Below are 22,283 nucleotides of genomic sequence, written 5' to 3' on the forward strand. Positions count from 1 at the left end.
TACATACACACGATCCAGCAGCAACTATACATACACACGATCCAGCAGCAACTATACATACACACCAGCCAGCAGCAACTATACATACACACGATCCAGCAGCAACTATACATATACACGATCCAGCAGCAACTATACATACACACTATCCAGCAGCAACTATACATACACACCAGCCAGCAGCAACTATACATACACACCAGCCAGCAGCAACTATACATACACACCAGCCAGCAGCAACTATACATACACACGATCCAGCAGGAACTATACATACACACGATCCAGCAGCAACTATACATATACACGATCCAGCAGCAACTATACATACACACGATCCAACAGCAACTATACATACACACTAGCCAGCAGCAACTATACATACACACGATCCAGCAGCAACTATACATACACACGATCCAGCAGCAACTATACATACACACCAGCCAGCAGCAACTATACATACACACGATCCAGCAGCAACTATACATACACACGATCCAGCAGCAACTATACATACACACGATCCAGCAGCAACTATACATACACACGATCCTGCAGCAACTATACATACACACGATCCATCAGCAACTATACATACACACGATCCAGCAGCAACTATACATACACACGATCCAGCAGCAAATATACATACACACGATCCAGCAGCAACTATACATACACACCAGTCAGCAGCAACTATACATACACACCAGCCAGCAGCAACTATACATACACACCAGCCAGCAGCAACTATACATACACACGATCCAGCAGTAACTATACATACACACCAGCCAGCAGCAACTATACATACACACGATCCAGCAGCAACTATACATACACACGATCCAGCAGCAACTATACATACACACCAGCCAGCAGCAACTATACATACACACGATCCAGCAGCAACTATACATACACACGATCCAGCAGCAACTATACATACACACGATCCAGCAGCAACTATACATATACACGATCCAGCAGCAACTATACATACACACTATCCAGCAGCAACTATACATACACACCAGCCAGAAGCAACTATACATACACACCAGCCAGCAGCAACTATACATACACACCAGCCAGCAGCAACTATACATACACACGATCCAGCAGTAACTATACATACACACGATCCAGCAGCAACTATACATACACACGATCCAGCAGCAACTATACATACACACGATCCAGCAGCAACTATACATACACACTATCCAGCAGCAACTATACATACACACGATCCAGCAGCAACTATACATACACACCAGCCAGCAGCAACTATACATACACACGATCCAGCAGCAACTATACATACACACCAGCCAGCAGCAACTATACATACACACGATCCAGCAGCAACTATACATATACACGATCCAGCAGCAACTATACATACACACTATCCAGCAGCAACTATACATACACACCAGCCAGCAGCAACTATACATACACACGATCCAGCAGCAACTATACATACACACCAGCCAGCAGCAACTATACATACACACCAGCCAGCAGCAACTATACATACACACGATCCAGCAGCAACTATACATACACACGATCCAGCAGCAACTATACATACACACCAGCAAGCAGCAACTATACATACACACGATCCAGCAGCAACTATACATACACACGATCCAGCAGCAACTATACATACACACGATCCAGCAGCAACTATACATACACACCAGCCAGCAGCAACTATACATACACACGATCCAGCAGCAACTAACATACACACGATCCAGCAGCAACTATACCCTCCACTCACTCTTAATGTCCCGGTGTGCGATGGCCCGTGCGTGCAGCTCGCGCACAGCTGCGAGCAGCTGCTGCGTGTAGCGGCGTGCTGTGTGCTCCGCGAGCGCACCGCTTGTAGCGATCAGCGCCTCCAGCGAGCCCTCCACGCACAGCTCCATGAACAGCAGCATCTCTTCCTGGTTGCGGCACATGGTATAAATATTGGTGTAAATTTATTTGGTTTAACTGGGAAGTCTTCACTAAACGCAAAAGTTTGTTTTCGTTCATAAAAATAATGCAAAAAAAGTTAATTGGATACAATATAGTTAAAATTAGTTTCATTTTATAAAGAATTATATAAGAAACCAGAAATAATGATACAAAATACACAGAAAAAGTCCTTGAGTACGCAACATAAGGTAGATATTGTAAACGAATTTGTTAGTGAGGACGAAGTATTAAAACATATCAAAAAACTAAAATCTGACAAAAGTCCAGGCCCAGATAATATTACCAATGAAGCTTTAAAGATAGGTGCACCAGTACTCACTCCATATCTCGCACAACTTTATAACTTAGTACTTCAAACCGAAAATGTACCTAAACAATGGTACTGCTCAGAGATAGTTTTGCTCTACAAAAAAGGTGATCCATTAGATATTGCTAATTATAGACCTATTAGCCTTCTATCTAGTATTTATAAACTTTTCACATCCATACTTTTGAGTCGGTTAACACCACTAATAGATTCCCAACAACCAATTGAACAAGCAGGCTTTCGTTCAGCCTTTTCAACTATAGATCATATCCACACGTTAGACCAAGTACTAGAGAAATATAAAGAGTTCAATCACCCGCTTTATGTAGCTTTTGTTGACTACTCAAAAGCATTCGACTCCATTACTCACTGTTCAATTTGGAAAGCGCTCGAATCATGCAAAATAAGTACCACATATATAAACATTCTAAAGAACATCTACTCTCATAGTGTAAGCAGAATACGGTTAGAAAACAAAGGAGAAGAGATACAAATCGGACGAGGAGTTAGACAAGGCGACCCCTTATCGCCAAAGCTGTTCATCGCAGTATTGGAGGACGTCTTCCAGAGTATTGACTGGAAAAACAAAGGGCTGTGGATTTCAGGCCGATATCTTAGTCATCTAAGATTCGCAGATGACATAGTTCTATTTGCCAACTCAGCCAACGAACTAGAACAAATGTTACAACTGTTATCGAACTCCAGCCAGGAAGTAGGCCTACATATGAACCTTCAAAAAACTAAAATAATGACCAATTCTCGAACTAAATTAATACAAATATCCGGTAATAAAATCGAATATGTTAACAGCTACATATATCTAGGAAAGCTAGTATCATTTAACGAAAACTGTAATGAAGAAGAAGTTGATAGAAGAATTAATGGGACATGGAAAAAATTTTGGGCTCAAAAAGAAATTTTAAAAGGAGACTACCACATAGGATTGAAGAGAATAGTGATGGATACTTGTATTTTACCTAGTTTGACATACGGGAGCCAGACATGGACATATACAAAGAAAATTAAAAACAAAATTACCACATGCCAACGTTCAATGGAACGAAGTATATTAAAAATAAAAAAAATACAGAAGATTAGAAGCAAAGACATAAGAAATAAAACTAAACTAACAGATGCTCTCCGCCAAGCTCTACATCTCAAATGGCAATGGGCGGGTCACATATCGAGATATACAGATAACAGATGGACATTACTGACAACTAAATGGGCAGGACCAACAGGAAAAAGGAAAAAAGGTAAACCAAGAAAGCGATGGGCTGATGATTTAATAGAAACGGTGGGCAAAAACTGGATGAAAATTTCACAGGATAGGATTACATGGAAGAGGAGAGAGGAGGCTTTTACCCAATAAGGGGTCCGTGGAAATAAGAAAAAATTAAACTAACATTAGATACTAAAATAAATTAAGTTAAACTAACAACTAACAAAACATTTGAAATGTAAATTTTGATTTATTACACGGAATAAATGAGCTTTATTATTATTATTATGTCTCTCTCCATAATACACGGGTATCGCCGTAAGGATGATACCCGGTCCTTTGGAAGGCTTACGTGGGGACACAGGTCCAACACGCAGAGGCCCTTTAGAGAATTTAATGTGTTGTGGGACACCAGCCGCAGCCTGCCCATGGCTGCACTATAGAGATACAGCCCTGGGCAGTCCGCGGCCAATGTAGGACTATTGCAGAAAAATGGAAATGAATAAAACTGGGTTATGGAAGGGGGTGTTAGATGGACTGGTATATTGGGTCTATGGGGGCTATGGACGTCTGCCTTTTCAATATTAAAAATTGAAAATTATGGCAGACGGTGACTCGCCAGTTCGGTCGATGGGCTCCCAAAAAGGTTACCGATAATGGCAACAAGGGGGCAACATCAGCTGAACGGCTGGGGGTGTAGAGAGGTGCGGCACCGGTTTCACCATCGCGAGCCCGCGGGCCCGGAGCGGGTTTCCCCGCTATTACGCCATTAGACACTTCCACCCCCGAGCATATAGCTCTAGCGGCTCCACTCTGGACGGCCAACAAAGGCAAGCCAGAGGTGGGGGATCCTGAACCTCGTCATTGTTCACTCCGAACTGCCACCGGGACAGCCCAGAGGTGAGGACAGGGACCTCCCCCGGGAGCGCTCGGTTCCCGCGGGGTCGCTACTCCCCAACACCTCGCCACAAGGTGCCCTGCGGGGTGACTGACTGCACGGTTGGGATATCTATTGTAGATATGCCAACCGGGGGCGATGGGGTCGTTATTATTATTATTATTATAGTTAAAATCCACATTGTTTTAAAAATTTATGACAAAATACAAAAGAAGAGCAGGGACGATAATCTTTTAATGTTTAATTGTTTGATCGCAAAGTAAGAAGTAATAAGTAAGTAATAATTGTTGTTGTTGATGTCAAAAATATTTAATGACGATTCAAAAGTGCTTCTAGAAGAAGTCTAATTGTATAAATAAATGTTTGAGTTCGTTTGTTTTGGTGATGATTAAGATGATATAGATGATGTCGACGACGATGACAATAATAAAGCTGTCTCACCCGATGCAGCTCGCAGCCGTAGTACCGCACGAGGTGTGGGTGCGCCACGCCCTCGAGCACGCGCAGCTCGTTGGCGGCCCGCTGCAGCGCGCGCCGGTCGCCCGCGCCGATGCTCAGCTCCTTCATCGCGAGCACTTGCCCGTTCTCCGTGTTCACTACTGTGTACACCTGTGCTCGCGAACACAGTTAGTATGTTATATCCAATTTAAACGTACCTTAATGACTCAAAACTATCAACTAGTGCGATTGACGATTACAATTTTTAGAATCGTTTTATCCCAAAAGCTGTAAGCTCGTAAGTAAAAAAAATGGATACATTTTTTTTTTTATAATTTTATGATCTAAAATTTTTGTCTGAAGTATTTTTATGATAAAACCTTCCGTTTTGCTGAAAATCCCGAAAAACTTTTTTTTTTATATTTTTAATTTGAATAAAAAAAATCCATACAGGGAAACCTTCAAATTTTATTTATAAATCATACTTTAAACGATGTTACTAATTTTCAGCTTCATATAAATTGAGCTAACTTTACTCTAACAATCTCACAATATCAAATCAACATACAACGCACCTTGCCAAACGTGCCAGCGCCAATCTTCAGACCGCGCTGCCACTTGAAGGTGAGCTGGCGCAGCTTGGGCTCGTAGCTGGGCGCAGCTGTGCCCAGCACGCGACCCACGCTGCCCGCCGCGCGGAGTGTAGCGTCTCGCTGCTCGTCGAGTTCGCGGATCGCTTGCGTTACGCGTTTGCTGTGATCTGAAATAGCGGCAGAAATTCGATCAGGAGACGGAATTCGAACCCGCGTTCTTCGCCGCATTCCGGGACGATATATTTTAGAAGCTAGAATTACTAATGATTATCCTTACTATCTACTCTTGCTATATTAACAAATACAAAAGTGTGTTTGTTTGTGTATATTTCATGTCACAGCGGAACGAAAGTTATAAAGGCTAGTTTTTGCCACGGTCAATTAATATAATAAAACTCGCGAAGTAGCACTTCATAAAACCTAACAAAGCATTGAAATATTCTAATGGATTTGAGTGTGGGTTTTCAGCAGTGTATAGTAGTAGTGTTTTGAATGCTACTCAATGATTTAATACACAAAAAAGCTTTGCCTTTTTATGTGCTGAATGAAGAATGAGTAATAATAGTCTAATAATACATTATTTTCATTCTAGAGCTGCAAATTCTAGATTTTATTCTGAAACATGTTTACATCAATACATAGACGACATAATTATAGCATTCATATAAACTGAAATTCAAGTCATTATAAAATTATTATTATTACCAAATGTATAGTTATAAGAACTCACCCATCGAATCTTGACTACTAAAGACAGGCGGCGTGTCCTGCTCGCTGGGGGGCGAAGAAGTAGAGTCCTTGCTCATTGTATTCGGATTTGGCACTGGGCTCTAAATTGTATTTTAATGATCATTAGATTTAAAGTTTTTTGTAACAGGCTTATCGAAATAATATATTAATTAATTTAGTCCTATAATTGTTGAGCTTTGCAGAGCATGTCAAAAGAGATATTTAAATAAATATTTACATAAATTATTATACCGCTATAAAGCTCATCAAACTTTCATAAACGTTCAATTCATTCACAACAAATTATTTTTTTTTATTACAACAATTTATTAAAGAAACTATGCGTTTGCAAGCCTACACAAAAATTACCCCTACAACCAAAAATTTTAATAAATTCAAGGAATAATAAAGAAAACCTCACGTGCAATCTCAGTCTATGTCGGTGCGGTGTGGGCGACATGGAGGACGAGTATGTGGGTTCGGTTCTCGGCGCGGGCCGGGAGCCGATCACGTGGGATATGCAACCGTCCATTTGTTGTTTTAGAGCCTGGAATTGATATTTTAATAAATGCATACATATTGAATTAAGTAATAATTATTTAATACATGGAATATAATTAGGAAATAGTATGAAATAATATTCTTATTGTAATATGCAAATACAAAACGAAATAATAATGTTATATATAATTATATTACTGACTAGCTTTCCGCCTGCGGCTTCGCCCGCGTTTTCAAAGAAAAGCCCGCATAGTTCCCGTTCCCGTGGGATTTCCTGGATAAAAACTAGCCTATATTACTCGTGGATAATGTAGCTTTCGAATGGTGAAAGAATTTTTAAAATCGGTCCAGTAGTCTATGAGCCTATTCATTACAATCAAACAAACAAACAAACAAAGTTTTCCTCTTTATAATATTAGTGTAGATACACTTAATTTCACTCTGATGGTATTTTTTATATACTTTTTTAATCTTTTATCTTACCTCAAATTCCTCATCAGTCAAATGTTTAGTATTGTAAGGATCACAGGCTAACATTAGGAACTCTAGACCTTGACTCGCCCATCTGCGGAATATTTTAAAATCACATCATAATACAGAACTTCTAAAACCGCTGCCAATAAATATGCACCACTTGTAACAACTGGACAAGAGTTATTTATTTAATAAATAAAAAACCTACTCTTTTTCATATGACACTTTATTAATGCGCAAAAAATACCTTACCTGGGCCTCAACCCCCTGCCCCTATCGCACCTCTCGACAACGAAGGCCATCCAGGACTTCGCCAACTCGACTATAGCTCTAGCACTCCGCTTGGCCCACTCTGTTTCTTCAGCACTCGGCTGCTCTACGGACGGCTCTGTTCGCTCTGAGCTCTCTGGTGGGCTAGAGTCGCCGGTTAGCAGCCATTCTAGACTGTCCTTTGGCTAGAGAGATAGGGTGCTAAATTATTTAAATGGGCAGTAATCGCGATTTCTACAGAACAGTCTGTGAAATCGTTTACTATTCAATAAAACGGCACTAATAATATAATTACAATACATTATTATTATTACTGGTTATAGGAAAACTATTTTAACAAAAATTGTTCATAAATTTAAACACAAACACACCTTTAAGAATATTGATTGTGTTATGTTAATCGATTTATATCGTTTCTCTCTAATTCATTTGAAATCCTACAAAAAAGCAGTAGAACAGTAAAACATACTTAATTAAAAATAAAAATATAAAACTTTCTTTTCAAAATAATCATCAAACAACTTAATCAAATGTCATTTTATGACCAATTATTTTTGTCTCATTAACTTTACTAAACACACTATCATAAAACTTACACCCTTAGTACATCGACGAATTCGCGTGCAGCAGCGAAGCAACGAAAAATCTGTCAGTAGTATGGCAGGTTTTCGCATATGATATGTCTCACTCTAGCACATAGACAGATGAAATAGTTGCGTCCTTGTCAGTATTGTTTCGCAAGGAACTGCGAAATGGCCATTACACAGACGCATTGCGAAAAAGTTGCGAAAACATTGCTGTGTACTACGTTGCGCAGATATTTCGCTACGCAATAGTTTCGATTCTCTGCCGCACGCGAATGCGTAGGTGTACTAAAGGCGTTAACCCAACTAACTTTTCATGAATTTACATCTTTTTTTCAAATAAATAAGTATTTATATATAACTCAAATTGTCACGAAGCCGTGTATCTTAGTGCATCTGTTAAGTGTAGAACACTTGACTCACCAAGCCCGCATCGTCGAGCGCCGAGCTGTCCACCTCTTCCCCGATGCTGTCGCAGCGCAGCACCCGCATGCGGCGCGGCGACGCGTGCGCGGGCCGGCTCGCCGCCCCCGATACCGCCGCGTCATTCACGAAACCGTGCAGCTCTTTGTGCATCTATTGTCAACAAATGACGAAAACATGAAAAAAGAGCGTGTTTGTCGAGTACATGCGTCAGAACTGTACCCCTAGTGTGAGTTTGATCGAGTACGAAACGTTACTATCACGTCTGCGTCACAGCCGAATTAGTATGGGAAATCGAACAGCGCCCCTAGCGGACGTATGGGGAAGCTTTGATTCCCCATACAAATTTCGCTGTGACGCAGACGCGATAGTAACGTTTCTTACTCGATGAAAACTCACACTAGCCACACTGAAACTTCTTTGGCAAGATTGAAAAAAAAAGATGCAAAGGTAGCAAAATCGTCGCCTTGCTCCATGTCGTGACGGTATTGCCACGAAGCGACCTTGTAATTTTACTTTCAAAGCGCCTAAAGAAGTTTCACTTCAGAAATTCGAACAACAGACACAGTATGTTATGGAAAGCTCGTTAAAAATTGAAAACATTGTTATAGAAAACAAACCAGATGCGTTTTTAATATATGCGCACACAGTGTTCGTTAAAAAAGTGTGCATTTTAATGTTTTATTAACTAAATTGACAATCAAAGCACAATATTGTAGGAATCATTGAACTAAATTAAAAAAAAGTGTATGTATATAAACTTTATTTAAAAAAATATACACCGTAAATGATTTCTACGATATATTGGAGTCACACTATCAATCGAATGAAATACGATAATTTACAACACCTGAAGCCACCACGCATGAACTACATCAGCACAAATTCCAACACCAAACACGTAAGGAGCACAAATGTGTAAACCGAAAAATAAATTCAATATAAGATTTGACTATCAGAGAAACATAAATAATATGGACATGTAATAATACGCATGTTATGAAGAAGTAATGATGTGTATGGACTTTTCAACCATGAACTTGACGAACGACATTGTTCAAAACCAACTCAACACCGTTCATTGAATAAAGTATATGTGACCAAAGATGTATGAAAATTATGTATTCTGAATACGAATAGACAAACATAAAACGACAAACAGTATCAAAATGTATAGACCCCGTACCAAACCCAAGACAACACGATAACAAAAGCACACCATAGACCATGGACACCAAAAACCACAACACAAGCACATCAATACCATCGGATTGATCGAGTGATGTATGAGTATAGTCTCGGGGCGGCGTCTCCGCTCCACGGGCGGAGGCGCCAGGGGCTGCAGCGACGCGGGGCGAAGCCTCCGGGCCTGTAGCTCGCGCTCCGACTTGTACGGGCCGTGCACGAACTTGTGCATCTCCGTGTGCATCTACGGACATATGCGTGCGTGTGTGCGTGTGCGTGCGCAGTGTGCGTATGCGACATGCGGCTTGCGTGTGCAACTTATTGGTATTTAATTATCATGCAAAGTTTTAAGTATTAAATTTATAGTTATTCCATGCTTCAATAGATATAGCAGTTAGTGGATATTATTCACAAACTTATAGAAATCTATTTTAATTCAAAGCTCAGTTATAATTCTTATGTTCTCTATAAAATTAATATATTGTATTATCATAATACAATCGAATACATATTTAACTACTAGCTGCTCCGCGCGGTTTCACCCCCGTGGCTCCACTCCTGTTGGTCGTAGCGTGATGATATATAGCCTATAACCTTCCTCGATAAATGGGCTATCTAACACCGAAAGAATTTTTCAAATCGGACCAGTAGTTCCCGAGATATGCGCGTTCAAACAAACAAACAAACAAACAAACTCTTCAGCTTTATAATATTAGTATAGACGTATATTTAAATTTAAACCACCATTTACACTATTAAAAATACTTGACTAAACAGCTGTCAACTTTTCCACCCCATCCAACCTCTCTCTACTCCCTATACAGTCCCTTACAGTCTGTTACAATCCCGATCATTCTCGAACATTCCAGAACATTCCAGAACGTTCCAGAACATCCTTCTCACCTCGAAGCCGAGCTTGAACATTTGCAGCAGCAGCTCTCTTACACGTGCTCCCAAACTTTCCCTTGCTTCCGGTGGGACTGGGTGTGGGGTCGGCTGGTTGGGCGCGGTTAGTGGGTTGCTGCGGCGTAGTATCTCGTTCGTTTGTTCCACTAGGCAGTTGCAGAGGGCCATTAAACTGTCCTGCAAGTGACGGCTTTGTTAACTAACTCAGAATTCAAATTTGCCCATAAAACGGGCCGAATATTAAAAAAAATGTTAATATTATTATGTAGCTCAAAAATTCGGCAATCAAAGGTTATAGGTATGTGAGGCAATCTAGTTAGTAGGCATGTACAGTTCGTTTTAAACTTAATGGCGGCTCGGAACATCGAACGATCTGATGCGCAGAAAATAATTTTACATGTTACCGGAACGTTAAGGGTCGGATACCTGCGCACTCGTGCATTCGCATTTAACTTCCAAACCGCCATTAAGTTTGAATCGAACTGTACTTATATCTATAAAAATTGTTAAAAAACTGAATGAAGTAAATTCTCTAAAATTTCAAACATTTTAACATATTTTTTATGAAACAGACCATTTCGTCGCAACTAACTATTATGAATGAAGGTCTACGTCTATCATTGTTCTTTGGCACATATTACAATATTCTAACACATATCAGCTGATATGAATATAACCTTTATCACACACACAAAACATAACACATAGAGATACTCACAAAAATCTTAGCCTTATTCTTATTATACATTTTCGGCAGTCGACAAGCTAGTAGTCTCGCCCACTGCGCCGCTTGTAACGACGCCTCGCGGGACGACGAGTAGATGTTTTGAGCTTCACGACACACTAGGTATATTATGTACCTGGATTGATAAATAGACGTTTAATTAAGGGCCTAGGCTGTTGATAAAACTCGATGGAACATGAAAATGAGCTATCGATATCTATATAGTATATGAATGTACAATAAATTTATTTATTCCAGGACTTTTTGTGGACAGAAAACGAGGTTTAATAAAGAGCCTAGGCTGTTGATAAAACATGGTGATTAAAAATATACATGAACTGATTGAACACTTTAATTAACGAATGAATGAAAATACTGTATTTTATCAAATTGGAATTTAAATTGGAAAAGGAAACAATACTAATAAACGAAAAAAAAAACACTTAATGGAAAATTATTAATGCATACTCACAGAAGGACACAAAAGCTTTTTCTTGTGTTTAATTATTATTAAATATTAGGGGTTAAAACGTACTATAAATTAATTTACCTGGGATCATTAATTATAGCGGTCTCCTTAACTTCACTGAGATTTCCAAACTGATCCTGGAATTCTTTTAGCAGTCTATCGAGTTGGTTGCACGCAATTTGTCTGTAAAATTAAATAAGGTATATCATAAATGAAGAGATATATTAAGAAGCTATACGCTGTAAGTTTTCAAAATGTCATAGAGTAGTAACTTGACAGTTCTCGGCATCACAAAGGTATTCCTTTTTGGCTTGTTTGGTTATTAAATTTACAAAAGTTTTTATGGCTTTTTTTTACAAATGTTCGATTATTACAATTTTATCCATCTGGTAAACATCTTAAATAAGTGTTACAGAGTGGAAAGCGTTATGCCCGTTTAAAGTGAAAATGTAATGTTGTGTAGTGCCATATATCAGCGCTTCACTGCACACGCTGAGCCCTTTTTAGCACCACACTGATTAGGAATAAGTACTATTTTTGGTTCCATATTTTTTTTGTTTGTATTTTTTTTCTTTTATTATACAGTGTGTGGTTTTAATAAACTTTTATTTCTTTCTTTCATCGTATATTCAGGGTGGACATTTCTTTGGTGTTGTTTTGTTGCTGCAAGTGTGATTCAGTGTGGTGCTAGTATAGTGCTATAGTAGAGCCATTTTAATAGGCAACATTTGACAGTTCAACAAAATTCAACAACGTAACCTAGTAACGACGACATAGAATAACATGATATTTCGTTTTGTTAGAACTGCACATTTGCTTAACTTTTTTCAATTACGATTACATATTTATAATATTAATGACCAATACAAGTAATTTTAAGATTTCATTTTACTGATAAACCATTCTAAACATAATTAACAATTTCTGAGTTGAAGAACTGACGTCGCTACAATTTTGTGTCAATAAACCTTTTTTCTTTTTAAATACCAGAGATGTTACTCTAAAAATCGAAATCTGACATCTAGAATCGAATGCATTGATTACTTGTGAATAAAAATCATCATAAATTAATAAATTCGATTGACAAATGTTACAAATCCGTATCGATTAATTCACTTTATTCGATGTTTTATACAAGTTACATCTCTTCGAAGATAAAATTGATAGACGTCAAATGTTGCCAATTAAATTGGCTCGACTATAGTTTAGTGCTAGTGTAGTGTCAGTAGTGTCAGTGTAGTGTCAGTGTCTGCTAGTGCAGTGTACACTCACGCGAAGGCGGGCGGCACGAGCCCCTTGGCGGAGGGCGCGCGGGCCGCGAGGCGCGCCGCGAACGCGCACTCCGCGGTCAGCGCGCCGCGAGACAGCGCGTCCGTGGCCGACATCTTGCTCAGGTACGAGAGGTATTGCTGCGAGATAATTATTATTCAATTACACATATCACCAATAATTATTAGTTAATTTCTTTTTAACCGACTTCAAAAAAAAGGAGGTTATCAATTCGGCCGGTATGTTTTTTTTTTATGTGCGTACACCGATTACTCCGAGGTTTCTGAACCGATTTACGCGATTCTTTTTTTGTTCGATGCGAAATGGTGTCGAATTGGTCCCATAAAAATTTTATTCGGATAGGCCCAGTAGTTTTTATTTTATGGGCATTTTTGCAAGTGCAAGTTTAAAGTCGGTTGTTTTTAACGCAGTTATTATATTCTCTATGTCCGATTCGTTGACTTAGTTGTGATTACCACCTTGAGATGTTTTTTATATTATATAAATTATATGGGGAAGGAACTTTAGAGAAATCTTTAATACAGGTTACCTTCTCGGTAACCTAGCAAAGATGCCAGTCTCGAACCGTTGATTGATATATATACCTACTAGCTTACCGCCCGCGGCTTCGCCCGCTTTCTCTAAAACGATTTGAGATTTAAACTATCCTATCTCTCAAATTGGATCGAACTGCACATGGTGTGCGAATTTTATTATAATCGGTTAAGTGGTTTAGGAGTCCATTGAGGACAAACATTGTGACACGAGATTTATGTATATAATAAGATTACCTATCATTAAACAAATGTACAACACCTAATGTATTTAGCTCTAAGGTTAGGTTAAGTTTGGTTAGGTTAAGGTTAAGTTTGATTGAATAAACGAATTTGAATTTGAATTTGAATAATTTGCATATACTTCAAACACTAAAGGTACAAGACATAAATATAAATAAAACATAATTAAAGAGGTTCTGTCTGTATCTTGTTGCCGTCGCATTCAATTAAAACGAAACGAAAAACATTTCCGCAATTACATGCGTGCATTGGTATTTATACAAAATCATTTGACAAAGTTAAGTTTTAGAGTCAAACATACGGTATAATTGTTTGGTTATGTGTATAATAAAGTTATTTAACTGCATTAATAAAAAATAGAACTTTAAAACTGAAATGAAACAAACGATGTACAACTTGTCTTGCACGGTAGTTTCAACATTAACATAACATAATTTGGTGTGTAAGTGTAAGTGTAAGTATAGTGTTAAGTGTACCATAGTGTAGTGCATTTCACACTTACCTGTGTAGCAGTATCGACAATAACATCATATTTGGTATTTTAGTGTAAGTGAAGTGTATACTGTGGTGGATTGTAGTGTTTCATATCAAAGTGTAGTGTATTCACGCTCACCTGTATAGCAGTATCAACAATAACATCAAAGTGTAAGTGTAAGTGTAATTGTAGTGCCAAGTGTACTATAGTGTAGTGTACTTTGGTGTAGTGTATTCCTGCTTACCTGTGTAGCAGTCTCAACAGTGGCATCATAAGTCTTCAGTATCTGCACCAGATCAGACCGTACTCGGGGATCGACCCGCCAACCGCGCAGAGCTGCGCACACGTTACGTGCGAACGACGCGCGAGTTTCTGCCGCTATATCCAGACCCTCACGGAGCTCATGGATGAGCTGGGAGGTAAATTAAATGAATGAATATAAATAAGTTACAGATCTACCTAAAAATTTTAAATTACAGGTTGAATAAATTTTTTGGCCTTGAAAAAGACTTTAGATATTCTAATCAGTCATCTTATTCTATGCATGTTTCCATTTTTTATGATTTTAGCTACGCCTAATTTACATATGATTAAAATATTATTTTTAGCTCAAACTAGCAACCCAAACAAACATCAAATAATAAAATAGCTTCTATAAAGGTAATAAAACTTAAGCTGAAATTTTTTTTCCTTTGAGCCAATCAACAAACTTAACACAAGTTAAAGAAAAAAAATCATTTTTATTACCTGTTTTATAGTCAAACACGATGGCTGATCAGGACGCATATCTATCCTGAGTGAGAGATAGTCGTGCAAGGCTTCCATACAAATACAATTAAGTAGTAAAAAATGGTTGCGGTAGGAGGGGAGACGCATTGACAAGTTTTCTGGACACCAACATCCAAACCTAAAAAAAAAATATAAAGTGATTTTTTGATGTGAGATTTCTGACGTACGCGTTGAGGGTAAAATTTCAACGTCACGTCATGGCAACACCGTCACGTCATTGAGTAAGGCGACGATTTTGGTATCTTTGAATCTTGCCAAAGAAATTTCACTTCTGACACGTGTGCTCGGCACACAAGTTCTTTTTTATTATAATTAAGGATATATTTTATTATAATAGGATGCATGTTAATTAATCAGATTAATTTACATGCATATTTATTTCTTCTACAAAAAAAAAAATTTGACTAAGTAATCATTAGCTCACCTTCTCAATTCGTTCATGTTTGTCACACTCTGTCCACTTTCCTTGTTATTTTGGTCTCCATCCCGATGTTCCACTTCTACTTCTTCATCCGTGAAAGTGTCTTCCTGCTGTGTTCATTGAAAAAAAATCATTGATTATTCATATTATAGGTATAACTATTCCCAAAATATATTGGTAAGAGAAACTTTTGCAATTCTTCTTATGGTTGAGATATATATCGAGCACTTATTTAATTTTTTTTTTTTTTTATTTAATGGTACCTAAAGTCAAAATAGTTTACGAATATTTACCGTAGGCTCCTGCAGCGTGAGGTAGACCTTTTGCAGCAGCGTGCTGCAGATCTTGTTCATGAACATCATGCAGCGGCGCACGCCGGCCGTTTTCAGGATCTCGCGGTGGTAGTCTCTGACAGAGGATATTATTTTAATACGTTGTTATACATTATCGATAATCGTATATTTTGGTCTTTGCTGATGGTGTTGACAGTCTTTTGACGTGACAACGTCTTATAATTCGATAGAGCCGGCTGCACGCACGAAAAAACATGACTCATGCGGCGTTACCTCGCTCTGAGGCGTTCCATGTGCAAGCGAGAGCGCGGAACGAGCGACAAAGAAGCACAATCCGACGTTGTCACGTTCAACTATCGTCAGTGAACCGACTTTACAGACAACCAATTTTTTTTTATAAGTATTATTTTCTATTTTTATTTAATTTGGTTCAATAATACCAGTGTCTGGTGTGGCACTTATGCAACATAGAAGCATAGGAATATTTCTTTACTGCAATTTTAGGAACCTGATCCCCCCCCCTCACTTCATAGCTGACACTGCTGCTCTATCGGCCCAGTCCCCCCCCCCTCCCCCCGCTCACCTGTAGGCGGACACCTGCGTGCGCGCGAGCAGGCGCAGCTGCGTGAGGTCGTGCAGCGCGCCGAGCCGCAGCGCGCCGGCGCACTGCTGCTCTATCGGCTCCATGCCGTCCGACACCACCACCTCGGGGGTCACACTGCCGCTGCTGGCTGTGTAATCTGGAACAGTTTATATATGGTATCGTGTGTGGCATTTGTGATGTAAGATATCGTGTGTCGCATCTGTGATGTGAGATATCGTGTGTGGCATATGTGATGTGAGATATCGTGTGTGGCATCTGTGATGTGAGATATCGTGTGTGGCATCTATGATACGAGATATCGTGTGTAGCAGCTGTGATGTGAGATATCGTGTGCGGCATCTGTGATGTGAGTTATCGTCTGTGGCATCTGTGATGTAAGATATCGTATGTGGCATCTGTAATATGAGATATCGTGTGTGGCATCTGTGATATGAGATATCGTGTGTGGCATCTGTGATATGAGATATCGTGTGTGGCATCTGTGATGTGAGATATCGTGTGTGGCATCTGTGATGTGAGATATCGTGTGTGTCATCTGTGATATGAGATATCGTGTGTGGCATCTGTGATATGAGATATCGTGTGTGGCATCTGTGATGTGAGATATCGTGTTTGGCATCTGTGATGTGAGATATCGTGTGTGACATCTGTGATGTGAGATATCGTGTGTGGCATCTGTGATATGAGATATCGTGTGCGGCATTTGTGATGTGAGATATCGTGTGCGGCATCTGTGATGTGAGATATCGTCTGTGGCATCTGTGATGTACGATATCGTGTGTGGCATCTGTGATGTGCGGTATAATGTGTGGCAACTGTTATATGTGGTATATAATACTTTGTACATCTAAAGAAACGAAAACAACTAAAAGAAACAGAACAAAGTTTTTCAAATTGAAAGAACGAAACTGACGAAACTGCGGTAAATAAATTCTACGTATATGTCGACTAAAAAGTGCTATGCAAAATTGTTACGTTTGTGATCACTTACAATTTTAAATGAATTAAAAAGTAAGAAACGACTCACCAGATCTACTATATCCGCTGTCCACCGATTTCTCCTTATCCAGAGATTCGTCAGCTCCATCGTCTCTCTTATCATCACTAGTTTGATCACCATCATCCACACAATCTTTTGTTTCCTTTTCTTCACCACTTTGTTCTACGGTAGTTTTGTCACTTTTGGGCGTGTCTTGAGGGGCGTGGTCTTCGATACCGGAATCTTTCTTATCATCCGTGTTATCAGACTGTGCGCTTGTGTCGCTGTTACTCGAGTTGTTCGAGTCGCTAGGGTTGCAACTCACGTTAAACCGTACTGTGCAGGGGCGCGGCGTGTCGGATGATTTACTGCAGGAGTGGCATTAACTTAGAATGTTTTTTTACCGAAGTATTATTTTGCTTAAATTGATATGTTTGCAGAAAGTCGCGAAAGAGATGTGAGTAATTTGTGTTAAGATTGCTATTTAAAAAAAAACTGCGTTAATATTTTAAGAAACTTATTTATGACAATATTTTGTAAGAACTTGACTGAAAATTACTATAATATGATTTTTTTGTTAAAAATTTGATTCATTTTAGTTCTTGTTTGTACACTTATACTCAGTAATTATAAAATCTAGTATTGAAGGTTTCTCGTAATCTTTGCAATATTTGCGTCAACGACGCCGCTCTACAAATCTCTGTCGCTCATCATTTAAAAATAAACCTTATTGCAAACTCATTAAGTTGTTTTTTCCAGTACACCAATACCCGAAACTCACCTACTAGTTGAGTCCACAGACGTCTTATGCTGCATATTCCGTCGGCGATTTTTCATCCGCACGGTGTGCAACATTCGCCGCACGGACAGGATTTTGAGACGCAAGTGTAGAGCCGTGTTGTACCAGAGACACATCGCCTGGACATTTATAAAAAGATGGAATTAGTTAGGAAAAAAAATAAGATTGATAAATTTTTTTTATATTTAGCGAGGGTTATACAGGCTGGTTACTTTGCTATGTTGCTGAGTCAGTAATCATTTTCCCTGATGATACAGATATAGTATTACGTCTTCACATAATGCTATACCTTTTTTTTAGTTATAAGTAATGTCTGTAATTTAATGCACTGTGTACACACACTGTGCACATGTTTTGGGAATAAATGTGTTTCCATTCTATTTCAACGTTTATAATGTTTATCTCTGTTACTGTTGCTATTTCTTGTTGTGATGTTGTCTTATATAATTTTTACGGTTCTTTATGTTATGTCTATGTGTGTGCTGTCCTTGATAAATAAATGTGTCTTTCTGTTTTATTGTTATAAGATAAAGGTATGTTACCCTGAGGCGGTGTGCCAGCTTCGGCTGCGCGAGCTGTGGGTGGTCGCTCGCGGCGGCCAGCGAGGACGGGTAGAGCGCGGTCGCCGCGTCGAACGCGTCCAGCAGCGCGCACACGTCGCGCATCGCCGACCCGATCGCCTCCGAGCACACTGTGCACTCGATGTTCAGACAGCCGGTCTGGTATTCTGGTACACATACATAAAATAATAAAAAAGACGTGTGGCACTCGGGGACTGCCGCGGTAAAGCTATTGCATAGCATGCCTTCAAGCATCGATCACACAACCACGTGGTTGTGTGGTTGTCAGGTCGATGCCTTCAAGCCACACCTCCGTGCCCGTCGGAGTGGGGAGCGTGAGGTTTTTCGTAACGCAATTTCTGTATTCGGTCCTCGCGCTCAAGGCCCGCGATAGAAGCTATGCAATAGCTTAAAATTAAATAAAAAATGTGTGCGTGTACTAGTGTACACACGTAAGAAGTAAAACTTCTTTATGACCTTATTTTTCAAAAAATAATTTACTATATGAAACTTTACAGAAATACGTCGAATCACGCGTGGTAGGGATAAGAAAAGGATGGCGCGTAACCGAAAAATGTCACGCGTAACGAAAAAATGTTTCACTAAATTTTTTTCCAACCCCGATAAAGAAGTTTCACTTCAATAATAATAATAACAAAAATCGTTTATTTGTTTCATAAAACACTGTACAATAAGCTTTGAACGCAATAAGATGGTAGATACACACTTCCATGGAGGCATACAAAATATAAAAGGACGGTTTAAATTAACTAAATCTGTAAAAGTCTGTTTTTTTACAGGAACATAAGTTTAATTGAAACGCATTTACAGGTAAATTAGCTTGGAGAAATTTTTGCATATGTAGTGGTGTGTATATTACTCAGATCTTAGAGCGCGTTTCCACTATATCGTTCTGGCCTATACAAAAATGTTTCGATATCCTAACATTACTATTTAATTTTATACTTATTCCTAGCAAAACTTTTGTTTTCAATAAAAACAAGTTTTTATTTGAAAGAAAATGGTTTTGACTTTATAAAAAAAATATATCATTCAATTTCACGTCCTTGAGCAAACGACTAGGCGACTACCGTGAAACAATAAAATATCGTGTCCATAATAATTTGTTTCATAATTAATATTTGACCATAATAATTACGAAACAAAACAAATAAATAAATCGTCACTTGATAGTGGAAAGTGGAAACACGCACAAAACCAGAATAAACCAGTTTACGCTGTCCGCAGGTGCCAAATGCAGTTGTTTGGTACCGTTAGAACATAAAGCACACATTTCATTCAAAAATTATAATTATTATGTACGTAGTTTAATTGATAAAGGAGAATGACCACGGGTGGTATCGGTAAAATTTGAGTTGTGCCACGTGTTCGTGATATTGTTAATTCCTATTTGTATTTATAATGATCATATTTATCACTATTAAGTCGTAATTATACCAAATAAATAGAAATAAAAGTAAAAGTTTTTGCTTTCATACATATATCTATCTCTCTTGCAAGCGTCCTGCGTCCTATGTCATAGTTTCTATTTGAAATGAATCTTGAATGAATGTGTTCGACGCAATGTTCTACGTAATTTATTTTGAAATAATGTTTATTACGATTTACTTTTCACATTTGTCTTGTAAATTAAAATATTACCTATGTAATAAATGTAAAACTTAACGTTCATCGTTAGTTTAAACTCGATAAAGTATTTTTTTGAAGTGTTGAATAAAACTATTGTTTTATTTTTATTGTCGCGAACTGCGGCTTATTTACATAAAAACTTTAATCGTTTCTAAAAGTACTAACATCAAGCTTTAAATTGAGCTATATTTCATCTTGACACAATAAGTTTGATTGCGATACCAAGTGCCATAGTCACTTGGGCAATCTCCTTTTGTATTTGTTAATTGTTGTTATTATTGTTATAATATTTGTTGAAGTGTTTAATTTGTGTGTAAGTGTTGTAACTTTATATTGTTAATTCAAAATGGCTCCAGTGTTAAAACATGGTCGAGGCAAGCCTTTGACTTCTCAAACTAAAGAATTAAACTTTAAATGTCGTTTCTTTTTCAGGTTAGTAAATTTTTCATTTTAGTAACATTGTCATTTTGTAAAATCATGTTCATTTTGTAAAAGTTATACGTATGTTAAATGTGCAAATATTAAATTAAAGTCCCATCTTTTTCAGAGGAGAAACACATATAGTTTAATTTAAAATCCCATATATATATATAATATAAAATAAAAACTAAAAATAAAATGTTGTTTTATTTTATTTGCTGACCATACACTACTACAAACGCAAAAATTTCTCCAAGCTAATTTACCTGTACACTGACAAAATCGAGATGTGATGTGCATGTTTAGGTACATTGTATACTCACCATCTCCACCCAGGTTCAACTGAGTTTCATCCGTATACTCCAAGGAGAGATCTTCGTTCGAACACTCTAGCGTGGTCTGTAATTGGGCACTCGATCTGCAGCACGGACGGTGACTAATGAATCTGGAAAACAATTTAAGAATGAAGACCGTATTTGCCCAGCACACGTGTCAGAAGTGAAACTTCTTTGGCAAGATTCAAAGATACCAAAATTTACCTAACTCCAGGACGGACGGCATTGCTATGACACGACCTTGAAATTTTACTCTCATCGCCTAAAGAAGTTTCACTTCAAAAAATGTATTCATACTCACTTATATTCTAGTATATCCCGCACAATATTAGGAATGACATTCCTCTGTGCACACAGGAACGCGTCCTGCTGCGCCAGACTGCGGCCGGCTATTTTGGCCTGGATTTCCAGCCAGATGAGATCCTTCAATTCGTTCTGCCATACTTTTTCTTCTCTACTTATCTGAAAGGTAAATAGAAATTATTATTTTTTTGGATTTTCTTCATATGGTGTTATGAAATATACTAAATAAGAAAAAAACGGCCAAGTGCGTGTCGGAGCACGCATAAAGTAGGGTTCCGTACTCCGTTGTCATTTTTTTTACACCACGCTGTTTTGCATTTCTTGTATCATCATCTATCATCTCCCTAGCCCTCTCCCGTATCTCACGGGTTCAGCTACGAGGATACTGGTTTTCACACAAAGCAACTTATCATATTTTCATTCTCACCCTGAATATCACCCTCACCCTAACTTATCTACACTTCAAGCAAAATATATGAAAACAACGCGTACTCACAGTCCGCCGGCAGCCCTTCTCAATGTTCCCCATATTGATGAGCATGCTGAACGTATTGTGGAAGTTCACTCTGCTCGGAGGCAGTTCCTCATCAGGTCGCTCGAGCACCAACTCCTCAGTCGGTCTGCTTTTGAGCCGTGACGTCAGCGACATGAAGCGGTTGCAGGACTCCACCTTCCGGAGTGAAAGAAGACGGGAAGACAGATTTTGTGACAATTTATTTGGGACAGCACACACACAGAACATAAGTTATAAAATACATAAAAGGCAACACAGATAAAGTAGCACAATACTAAATAATACAAAAATAATGAAATTCTACTGTACAAACACATGATATAGGTATTAGTTCTAGGATTGGTAATGATTCTCGAA

General features: G+C 38.5%; 1 protein-coding gene across 1 annotated transcript in view; it reads right to left on the bottom strand.

Moving 5' to 3' along the window:
• The window catches only part of LOC123694837, a 39,500-nt gene that overhangs the window by 5,437 nt on the left and 11,780 nt on the right, over positions 1-22,283 (bottom strand). Inside the window, exons 5-28 of the mRNA XM_045640429.1 lie at positions 21,909-22,085; positions 21,411-21,571; positions 21,098-21,219; positions 18,687-18,871; positions 18,127-18,263; positions 17,394-17,713; positions 16,346-16,502; positions 15,763-15,877; positions 15,473-15,579; positions 15,007-15,166; positions 14,504-14,671; positions 12,991-13,127; positions 11,800-11,901; positions 11,244-11,385; positions 10,523-10,702; positions 9,699-9,863; positions 8,435-8,587; positions 7,410-7,612; positions 7,167-7,248; positions 6,604-6,729; positions 6,184-6,283; positions 5,436-5,620; positions 4,864-5,031; positions 1,796-1,961 (exon numbers count right to left, since the gene is read on the bottom strand). Of these exons, the coding sequence (XP_045496385.1) occupies positions 1,796-1,961; positions 4,864-5,031; positions 5,436-5,620; positions 6,184-6,283; positions 6,604-6,729; positions 7,167-7,248; positions 7,410-7,612; positions 8,435-8,587; positions 9,699-9,863; positions 10,523-10,702; positions 11,244-11,385; positions 11,800-11,901; positions 12,991-13,127; positions 14,504-14,671; positions 15,007-15,166; positions 15,473-15,579; positions 15,763-15,877; positions 16,346-16,502; positions 17,394-17,713; positions 18,127-18,263; positions 18,687-18,871; positions 21,098-21,219; positions 21,411-21,571; positions 21,909-22,085 (3,718 nt within the window). The remainder of the gene's footprint in view (positions 1-1,795; positions 1,962-4,863; positions 5,032-5,435; positions 5,621-6,183; positions 6,284-6,603; positions 6,730-7,166; positions 7,249-7,409; positions 7,613-8,434; positions 8,588-9,698; positions 9,864-10,522; positions 10,703-11,243; positions 11,386-11,799; positions 11,902-12,990; positions 13,128-14,503; positions 14,672-15,006; positions 15,167-15,472; positions 15,580-15,762; positions 15,878-16,345; positions 16,503-17,393; positions 17,714-18,126; positions 18,264-18,686; positions 18,872-21,097; positions 21,220-21,410; positions 21,572-21,908; positions 22,086-22,283) is intronic.

The sequence above is a fragment of the Colias croceus genome, chromosome 10 (genome assembly GCF_905220415.1).
Source record: "Colias croceus chromosome 10, ilColCroc2.1".
NCBI classification, from domain to species: domain Eukaryota; kingdom Metazoa; phylum Arthropoda; class Insecta; order Lepidoptera; family Pieridae; genus Colias; species Colias croceus.